At 52.8% G+C, this 9,805-nt stretch overlaps 1 protein-coding gene across 1 annotated transcript in view; it reads right to left on the bottom strand.

Moving 5' to 3' along the window:
- Positions 1–410: 410 nt before the first annotated feature.
- VOLCADRAFT_119931 (uncharacterized protein) overlaps positions 411–9,805 on the bottom strand; it is a gene marked incomplete at both ends in the record, with an annotated part of 28,056 nt that continues 18,661 nt past the window's right edge. The window contains 18 exons of the mRNA XM_002958302.1: positions 411–555; positions 742–860; positions 1,067–1,254; positions 1,471–1,653; positions 1,880–2,014; positions 2,204–2,414; positions 2,650–2,775; positions 2,815–2,925; positions 3,152–3,322; positions 3,356–3,523; positions 3,761–3,919; positions 4,373–4,734; positions 4,957–5,112; positions 5,331–5,460; positions 5,598–5,702; positions 5,853–5,993; positions 6,140–6,320; positions 9,092–9,093. Coding sequence (XP_002958348.1) covers positions 411–555; positions 742–860; positions 1,067–1,254; positions 1,471–1,653; positions 1,880–2,014; positions 2,204–2,414; positions 2,650–2,775; positions 2,815–2,925; positions 3,152–3,322; positions 3,356–3,523; positions 3,761–3,919; positions 4,373–4,734; positions 4,957–5,112; positions 5,331–5,460; positions 5,598–5,702; positions 5,853–5,993; positions 6,140–6,320; positions 9,092–9,093 — 2,793 coding nt within the window. The remainder of the gene's footprint in view (positions 556–741; positions 861–1,066; positions 1,255–1,470; positions 1,654–1,879; positions 2,015–2,203; positions 2,415–2,649; positions 2,776–2,814; positions 2,926–3,151; positions 3,323–3,355; positions 3,524–3,760; positions 3,920–4,372; positions 4,735–4,956; positions 5,113–5,330; positions 5,461–5,597; positions 5,703–5,852; positions 5,994–6,139; positions 6,321–9,091; positions 9,094–9,805) is intronic.

Below are 9,805 nucleotides of genomic sequence, written 5' to 3'. Positions count from 1 at the left end.
CACCTTGAACATGCTATAGCTCATCGCCTGTGAACTGCAGAGCCCTATCAGCACACGCACGTGCGTGAAGGCGAGGCAATGTACCAATTTTCCCTCACGCGAAAGTGCTCGCTAAAGAATTCAGTGCAAACCTCGTAACGCTTAACGTGCTGACGTACAGAACAGCACGTAATGATACGGTTGCTGCAGTAGCAGCTTAAGACATAGGACACCTTTACTCCGAACGATAGACACGCGACAGTACAACGCATAAACCCAAGTCACAGGTACAATTACAATTCACACAAAATTCTTCCTAACATTCAAAGAACACCGATGCAGGTCCGCAAGTAAAACCTGCGAGAGCATGTTCTCGCTCCTCTCCTCATCACTCGGGAACACACAGCTGCTTCACACGTGTCTCAATGATATTAAACCTTGCTGAAGAACTCCAGAGACTTCAGGGGCAGAATTGGCGCATGATGAGCGTCCAGGAGCATCTGCCTTAGATCGGCAATGAGCGGGTAGCGCGGGTTCGCGCCCGTGCACTGATCATCGAAAGCGTCCTCCGCAAGCCTGCAGACAGATGCGCAAAGCAGCACATGTTTCCATACGTAGCCAAAAAACCCTTCTCCATCAAGAGAAGCCACGAGCAACCAACGCTTCCGGGTATAATACATATTTTCCCAGCCATCGGTCACTAGGAAAGAGCGATATCCCCGGGGCACCAAAGGGCACCGGACGGATGTACAGTTCACTTACATGTCCACCCGCTGCAGGAACTCATCGTCCTTGGCCGGGTCGTTGAAAATCTCCTTGATGGTAGCCGGAATGTCAACTTTCCTCTTGAGATCCTCAACAGCCTCAATCAACTTAATTACCTGGTGTAATGGAAACAAAAGGCGGTCTGGATAAAATGTATTCATATACACTATTTATGTGGACATGCCATGTTCGACAATCACACGTACATACGGTGCACGCCGCCAGGAGCATGCAACAGACACATCAGAACGGTGGCAACAGCTCTCCTGGGATTCCTAGAGAAAGCCTACGGAATAGAGTATGCAACGTTGATGCAACGTACTTTCTCGTCGTCCGTCTCGCCACCTAGGTTGAGCATGGTCGCCAGCTCCGCGTAATGGTGCTTTGCGTTGGGGTACTGGTACTGCGGGAAGGCCGCCTGCTTGGCGGGCATGTCGGTGGCGTTGTAGCGAATCACGTGGCTGATGAGGGCCGCGTTGGCAAGACCGTGAGGCACGTGGAAGGCGGCGCCTGCAGCAGCAAGATGATGAAACAGCAGGGTTAGGCAGCGAATGACCGCGTGGACCGAAGCCGGCATTCAACATGGTTTCCTGTGCTACGGGCCCCTCCCCCCCCAGGCAAAACACTTATGCACAACGACAGCACCGCTATTTCTATGTCCCGAGGACTAAGACACGACACAACGAAGGAAAAGCAGGAGTGTAATCCTTAGCAGCGGAGGCTCACCCAGTTTGTGCGCCATGGAGTGGCAAATGCCCAGGAACGCGTTTGCGAAGGCCATGCCGGCGATGGTGGCCGCGTAGTGCACCTTCTCACGCGCCTCGTAGTCGTTCGCACCGTTGGCATAGGCCCGCGGCAGGTACTTGAACAGCAGCGAGATGGCCTCGCGGGACAGGCCGCGAGTGTACTCTGTATGTGTATGGGGCAAAGAACCCAAGGAATGTTGGTTGGCCAGCTGTAGGGCCATCATCCGAAACATGACACATGCCAAACTCACACAACAATACCGGACACCAACGTCAGACGGAAACCCCGCGGCGGAGCACATGCTCTGCACATTCCTGAACACACACCGGCCGGTGACCATCATCACCATCAAAACCACCCACAACTCACAACCACCACCGTCACCCACCTGTCGCGCAGATGGACACGTAGCTCTCCAAGGCGTGGGTGAGCGCGTCAACGCCGCCCCAGGCGGTGAGCTTCTTGGGGATGTTGAGAACCAGCTGAGGGTCCACGATCGCCATGTTGGGCGTCAGAGCGTAATCTGGAAAGCGAGGGATTACGGCCGGGCAGAACAGAATGATTTGTTTCTGCACGCGCCAACGAAAGTAGCCAATAATACACCTAATGCTGTTGCGTACGGGGCCCCTTGTCGAAAAATGCAGGGAGCGCAAAATCCAACCAAATAAACACTCTCCTACGCAGGAAACGGCCTCGCAAGTCTTTTCCTCACCGGCCAGAGGGTACTTGGCTCCCAATCGCTCATCCGTAACCACGGAGAAGGGCGTCACCTCGGAGCCGGTGCCGCTGGTGGTGGGGATGCACACCATGGTGGCCTTCTTGCCCAGCTCCGGAACCTCGTAAACGCGCTTGCGGATATCCATGAAGCGCATCGCCAGGCCATCGAACCGGGTCTCCGGGCACTCGTACATCAACCACATGATCTACAAGCAGATTAGTCGTGCGCATCCAAGGGTGATCACCGTCATAACAACCCACCGTCACAACACCGTCACAACACCGTCTGAAACACAAAACCTGTCAGGAATCTCACTGGATGAGGATCTTTATCCGTCATAGCAGCTGTTTGCATAATGCAGGAAGTCCACAATGTGTGGGGATTCATTAACCAAGACAAAATGCACTTTTTCATTTGCCGTCAATCCCCACATTGCGTACCTTTGCCGCGTCCATGGGCGAGCCACCACCCAGAGCGATAATCACGTCGGGCTTGAACTCCAGGATCTCGCTCAAGCCGGCGTTGATGCAGGCCAGCGTTGGATCTGGGGTCACGTGGTAGAAGACCTGGTGGTGAACGTTGATCGTGTCCAGAATTCGAGTCACCTTGTCCGCAAAGCCCAAATCGAACAGCGGCTTGTCGGTGACGACAAAGGCACGCTTCTTGCCCACCAGGTCGCGCAGGGCGACCTCCAGACAACCGCCCTTGAAGTAAATCTGTGTGCAAACGGGAGGAACCATTAGTAACTCATACAACTGCTTACACAACTATTGGCAGTCTACTGCACGCATTGCAAGGAAAGGGCACTATTGAAGACGACCAAGGAGCAAGCTGTCGCATGATGGTTTGAAACGCTTGCAAATTCGAAGTCTCCGGCATAAGTCCTGTCGGTGTCAACTCCGCCCAGCTGACGCCACCGCGTCTACAAATTGCAAGCCCTACCTTGGGCGGCACTCGGAACCAGAGCATGTTCTCGCGGCGCGAAGTGACGGTCTTGATGTTGATCAGGTGCTGCGGCCCCACGTTGTTGGAGACCGAGGTGGAGCCCCAGGTGCCGCATCCCAGGGTCAGCGAGGGATCCAGGTGGAAGTTGTACAGGTCGCCGATGGCGCCCTGAGACGCCGGCGTGTTGATCAAGATACGAACGGTCTTGACCGTGGACTCGAACAGCTCGATGTGAGCCTTATTCAGCGGGTTGGTGTATAGCACGCTGGTGTGACCGGCGCCGCCGTACATGATCAGGCTGTGCGAAAGCTGAACGGCCTGCTCGAAGGATGGCGCCTTGTACATGGCAAGGATGGGGCACAGCTTCTCCTGCGAAACGTGGATCGAACCAGGGAGAGAGTACTTGAGCTAAGCATTTGGAGCACAAAACAAAGCACATTTCCACTACATTACGAACCGCAGCCAGGACTCCGTAGCTCAGCGCATGTTTCACTGCCAACTTGCTACTACTTGCCGCATGTCGACGAAGGCACTGTTGTTATAATCCTGGTGGTCATACAACTGATCTACTTGCAATGATGCAGAGGCTCCCCGCGGTACCCGCACCTGCGACAGCGGCTCGGTATCGCCCCAAGCCTCCACCTCGCCGATCAGCACGCGGGTGCCCTCCGGCACCTTGATGCCAAACAGCTCAGCAAGCTTGGGAATGGACTGACCCACAATGTTGGGATTGAGCTTGCCGTCAATCAAGACGCCAGAACGGACCTGCATGGTGCGGGTGGGTTTAGTGAGTGGGGAAACAGTCAATAATTAGGACAGGATGTTACGTATTCCGCAATCTCTTTCCAGTTTTTGGAATTGCACACCCCCTCCTAGATTCATACCCGTCGCAACGCCTCATGTTTGGTGCAACGCCTCAGTATAGGCCAGCAAAGACACGGATAGTCTCAATGGGGCGGATGGTCGCAAGACGTGGTCAGAATTAACCTTTCACACTACTCCATGCTTACACATTGCTCCTGTAGACTTCGCACGTTCGCACAGGCGTGTGACCGTGGCTGTTCAGGGACTAGCTGGGCTGCCCGAGATTCGAAACATAGGCCCACTTCATTTACTTTTATTAGTCCAAGCGAAGTAGTCCACTGAAACGCCGCTGATTATCACCTGGGACATGACCACCGCCCGTTCCTAAACGAGCGGTGTCATACAAACGCGTACCTTGGCCTTCTCCTCCTCGTTGAGGAAGTAGGCGCCGCGCCGGATGAACTCCGCGCGTACCTCGTCGTACACCTTGCCCACCACCACCACTGACTGCTCCGAAGCGCAAATGACACCGTTGTCGAATGTCTTGGACAGCATGATAGAGCTGACGGCCATCTTGACGTCGGCCGTCTCGTCGATCAGCGCGGGTGTGTTGCCCGCGCCCACACCCAGGGAGGGGTGTCCGGAGGAGTAGGCGGCCCGCACCATGGCCGGTCCGCCAGTAGCGAGAATGAGGCTGATCTCCGGAGCCTGCATCAGCGCCTGCGACACCGGCAGCGAGGGGCTCTCCACCCAGCTGATGATGTCCGAAGGGGCACCTGGTGGATTAGGAGAGAAGGGGGGAGGAAAGCGGGTTAGGGGAGAAAGGAACAGTTATTGAAGCCAAAGATTTTAAATGTAGGTACTTCAGTATGAGAATGTTCGATGCAATCACTGTATCCTTCAAAGTCGGCTATTTGTCTGTGATTAACACAGCTCAAACAAATCTGAAGGCACATGGAACACGTTGCACGGATTGTGACAGTTCCGTTACGACCCACCAGCAGCAACGGCGGCATCGCGCACAATCCTAGCGGCGGCAATGGTGCACCTTGCAGCGCGCGGGTGCGGGCACAGCACGAGCGCGTTGCGTGTCTTGAGCGACAACAGCGCCTTGAAGATGGCGGTCGAGGTGGGATTGGTGGTTGGCACGATACCTGCAGCAGCAAGAGGAGGTGCCAGCAAGGAGTACCGGGCCGCAGGTAGAATGGTGCGCTCTACGGTTATCTCGATTTCCAGAGATATGACTGGGAAATTGTGAGCGGGACGTACCATTATGAGGGCAAGGAATGTGCCCTCATTCGCTGGGGCTAGGGCAAGCAGTAGGAGACAACGGCCTCAGGGCCATCACCGGACATCAGGGCCCCTTGCTCACCGGCAATGACGCCAACGGGCTCAGCCACCTTCTGAATGCCACCAGCCTCATCCTCCTCAATCACGCCGCAAGTCTTCGTGTTCTTGTACTTGTTATAGATGAACTCCGACGCGAAGTGATTCTTTACAACCTGACATATCCAGGTACAACGGGGTGGTTAATTTCAACGGATGCAGCGGAAAGCAATCTATTATACAGTACTTACGCAAACAAGAAGCAACAAATTAGGCATGGTAAGGGCAATCAACACACAAACAATTCACTGACCTTGTCCTCAACAACTCCCATCCGAGTCTCCTCCACGGCCATCTTGGCTAGAGGAATACGGGCAGCGTTGGCGGCCTCAGCAGCGCTCCGGAAAATCTCATCCACCTATACGAATTAGGTCGAAGGCAACCAACCCAATTAGCTAGGATGTACAATACAGCTTGAGGGCGAGTAGGAAGTTTCGACAAACTACCGAAAATGAACATGTCCTGCCAGAGTTTGAAATTTCATCAAGCTGCCTAGGTTTATAATTACCTGGGCCTGAGTAAAGGTCGCGTACTTGTGCTGAGCTTCTTGAGATCGCTTTAGCTGTGCCTTCAGCTGCGCAAGCTGATCATCCGCGACAGGAGGACGCTCCTTCTTAACGGGAGCAACTGGAGAACCATTTGTTGGCACCTGCAAATACAATAAATTTAGTATGTAAACGGGAAAGATAGAAAGCTCCTGGGCAACGTTTTCTATGTACAGCTGGACTCCAATAAGGATAAAACGAAAGAAGCTGCGTTATAGTCAGCCGCAATATACAGAGGCCCGCAACCTACCGGGGCAGCAGCGGGAGTTGTCTCGGCCTTTGGCGCAACTGGCGCAGGTGAGGCAGCGGTAGCTTCGCATACAATGCGCGGAGCTCTGCGACCCGCCAACCGCAGCGACACGGGGGCGATAACCACAGGCTTCATAGCCTGCGCGACACCCCGCTTGCAGGAAATAAGGTTCGCCGACATCCTGCAGGTGAAGGAATCAAAGAAGTGGCGAAGTCGGAAGTTGCATGGTGCGTGTCGGCAAGGTTCGACACATGATCTTCTCTATAATTGGCGGGCAGCTGTGTCAATCCTCCACATGTAAGCCCGTGGACATTCTTAAGGCTTTGCTGGGTCTCTACATCCACCATCATGCTGTGTGCTTACGCCAGCCGCTCACCTATGGGAAGTCCTTACAAATGCAATTAGATGTCAAGATTGGGACTTGATTTATCTCTTAAGCAATCAGTTTCAAGATGTAACCCGAGTCCTGGAAGAATAGGTGTTGAAAGAAAGAATTTTTTTGTGTAGGGTTCTTCTAAACAAATTGCCTTTGATGCAATATTCATACGCACGCGCGTGCAATGCTTTTGTAACCGGCATGGAGGTTCCGGAAGTGAGTACAGCCGTACAACTCCTCGAAACATGGGCTTCTGGCAAATGCCATGCTAGCGTATAGTGTATGGGCTATCTATAGAAACTTGCAGCCAGGTATTTTTCTGTTCGTTCCTTTCACGGGTCATGGGGTGTAGACTCACCCTACGGGAGGTCTCCAACGCACGGCCAGAAGTTTCTGGCGCTTAGAACGCGTGTTAAAGATTTGTCAGCGCATCCCCATTAGTGGCCGGAAGGCAGGTTGAGCCGACTCATTGCGTAATAATTGTACTGCCAAGAGGACATACATCGTGCTTAGACACGAGAACGAAGTAATAATTGGTTCGGATAAAACATTTTGACCCGCGTTATAATAGCTCATCAACGGCGCATGATGGAGAGCATTTTGGGTAAAATTGGGATCTCGGGAATTTGACTCGTAATGGTTACGCTATGTGCGAATCGACCTAAGCAAGGTTGCTAGTGAGTGTTATCTTCTTGATATGCATCCACTGAATTACTATGATACCGTATTGGAAGAAATCTGGAAAATGGCCGATGTTGGCACATTCGGTCCGTTGGACGTCAAGTGAAAATTCCGGAGCGAAATGTTTGCCCTTGGCCTGCCTCTTGGCAGCGTAATGTCAGAAGGTATTTTCACCGATTACACTAGTACGCGTTGATAGAAATGCTTGTCACCGTCCAAGTTAATTTATTGCGGCACATTTGCCGCAGCCAAATGGCAGACTCGGCAGGTGTCTCCGGGCACAATCTCTTTATTTTATGCAGTACTCACTCACTTGTGGAAGGAGTGAAAGTATCACAACGACCCGTAACCATTTCTTCCGGTAATTTCATGTGCATCAAAGCGCATGTCGTCCCAAGTCCACTGCAACCTTTCCTTCCTGTCATAAGCTTAATTTAAACAGAATCATATGTTAATCTGAAGTAACTTCTACATGGACGTAAGTCAAGCTGGCCAGACCCTCACGTAACCGGATGGTCTTAACCCATCGGCAACTTAACGGCCTTTCACTGTAGATTTCATCCCATTGCCAATGTTTCCTTTCGGGCTTCCTAAGAACCTACGTCCGACCTGACTTTACCACCAAGGCTGGCCGTACCTGGCTGACCGCCGCAAAAGGAATGAACCCACCTTCCTGCCACATCTGCGTACCGCAAAGCTTGCCTGCTTTTCCAATCCACCAGTCAATGCGTGCGTGATAAGACTGCAGTGCTCCCACACAGTGCTTTCCTCCCTACGGCGGTACGACAGATGTGAAAATCCAGAAGCCGCTGTACGGGCATGGTCGGGCGAAACGCATGGATTTTTTCGGACCAGATTAGCCAGACCTTGCGCCGGACGTTATTTGAATGTACACGCACTCCCATATCATAGGCATTTGGGCAGTTTATGACTTGCAGCAATTTCTTTCCCGCCCTCCCAACCCCCCACACACATACACACTTCTCCTTGCCCGATAGTCTTTCGCCCCAAAAGCGGCGTGAAGGTGGTGATGACGGTGATACCTGTGTTGTCGCATCCATCCATCCATCCATCCATCCGTCTGTCTATCTGTCTGTCTGTCCGTTTCAGCTGACCCCAAGAAGTGCGGGACCCGGTACATCATCATACTCCATGGTCATCGGCCCGTGCTCTCACCGCTCTATCCGCCAGGCCCCTCCCCCCCCCGCACACACACCTCCGTACTTGAAAGCCCTCCCACCCCCGCATTAACTTCCCCCTCTCAACCAAGGGAGGCCGCCAACCCCCGACCCCGTGTTTCATGCCGTACGATGTAATGAGATGAGGACCACGATGACCACACACACCGTGTCGGCCCTTCTCCCTCTTTTTCTCCCTCTTCTTCCCCCTCTTCTTCTCTTGCTTTTCCCCCTCTTTTTCTCCGTCTTCTTCTCCCGCTTTTTCTCCGTCTTCTTCTCCCGCTTTTCTCCCGCTTTTCCCCCTCTTCTTCCCCCTCTTCTTTTCCCGCTTTTTCTCCGTCTTCTTCCCCCTCTTCTTCTCCCGCTTTTCCCCCTCTTTTTCTCCCTCTTCTTCTCCCGCTTTTCCCCCTCTTCTTCCCCCTCTTTTTCTCCCTCTTCTTCCCCCTCTTCTTCCCCCTCTTCTTCTCCCGCTTTTTCTCCCTCTTCTTCTCCCGCTTTTCCCCCTCTTCTTCTCCCTCTTCTTCTCCCTCTTTTTCTCCCTCTTCTTCCCCCTCTTCTCTTCCCGGTTTTTCTCCCTCTTCTTCTCCCTCTTCTTCTTCGGCGGGGGCCGGCGGCGGTCCGGAAGTAGTCAGTGTCTATGATGCTGTAAAGCCCTATGAACATCTCTATACGTTTGCATGTGTGCAGGAGGGAGAGGTAGATAGACACTGGACGAACCCCTGCGGTGTGTGTGTATGTGCGTGGGGAAGGTAGTGTGTAGTGTGAGGCGTGTCCAGGTACGCGTCCATGATGCTGACATATATGTATGTATGTATGTATGACGTGGCAATTGGTGAACATTCTATATTAAACATGTACGGCAGACGGCACCTCGTCCAAACCCCCCCAAGCTACTGTCAAAATACCTGAGGGGCTGTTTGGAAGGAAACAAATTGTACAGATATACGAATTGAGCGAAGCATTGGACTCTACGAAACCGGCCGATATGTATGTTCAGCAAAAAAAAGCGAGAACGACAGCTGCTGTCATGCCACGCCAATCTTCGCAGCATGTATTATTATATAAACAGCGCACACAAACACACACAAACACGAACTGTGCGGCGTCAACTCGGGCCAATCGATGCTCCCGACCCCTTTTAGAAAAACACATATACTGACACCCAACCAAGCGCCACCAAGCATGCGAAGAATAATGCCAGGAATAAATCTATCAGTCTAACGCACCGCCACCGCCGCCGCCGCTGCTGCTGCTGTGATGTATGTCAATATTCATGTTTTGAGAAGGCACATCTGCTATACGGCGGATGTACGGAATACAAACACGCACACACACGGCCATCATTCGGCCTTCACAGTAGCCAGAATTTCATCACGACTGCTCACGACGGACCGCCGCACCCGTACGACATCATCATCATCATCATCATCA

Source organism: Volvox carteri, assembly GCF_000143455.1.
Source record: "Volvox carteri f. nagariensis unplaced genomic scaffold VOLCAscaffold_91, whole genome shotgun sequence".
In the NCBI taxonomy this organism is placed as follows: Eukaryota; Viridiplantae; Chlorophyta; class Chlorophyceae; order Chlamydomonadales; family Volvocaceae; genus Volvox; species Volvox carteri.
The sequence above is the reverse complement of the archived record's forward strand: the minus strand, read 5'-3'. Positions and strand labels throughout refer to the sequence as shown.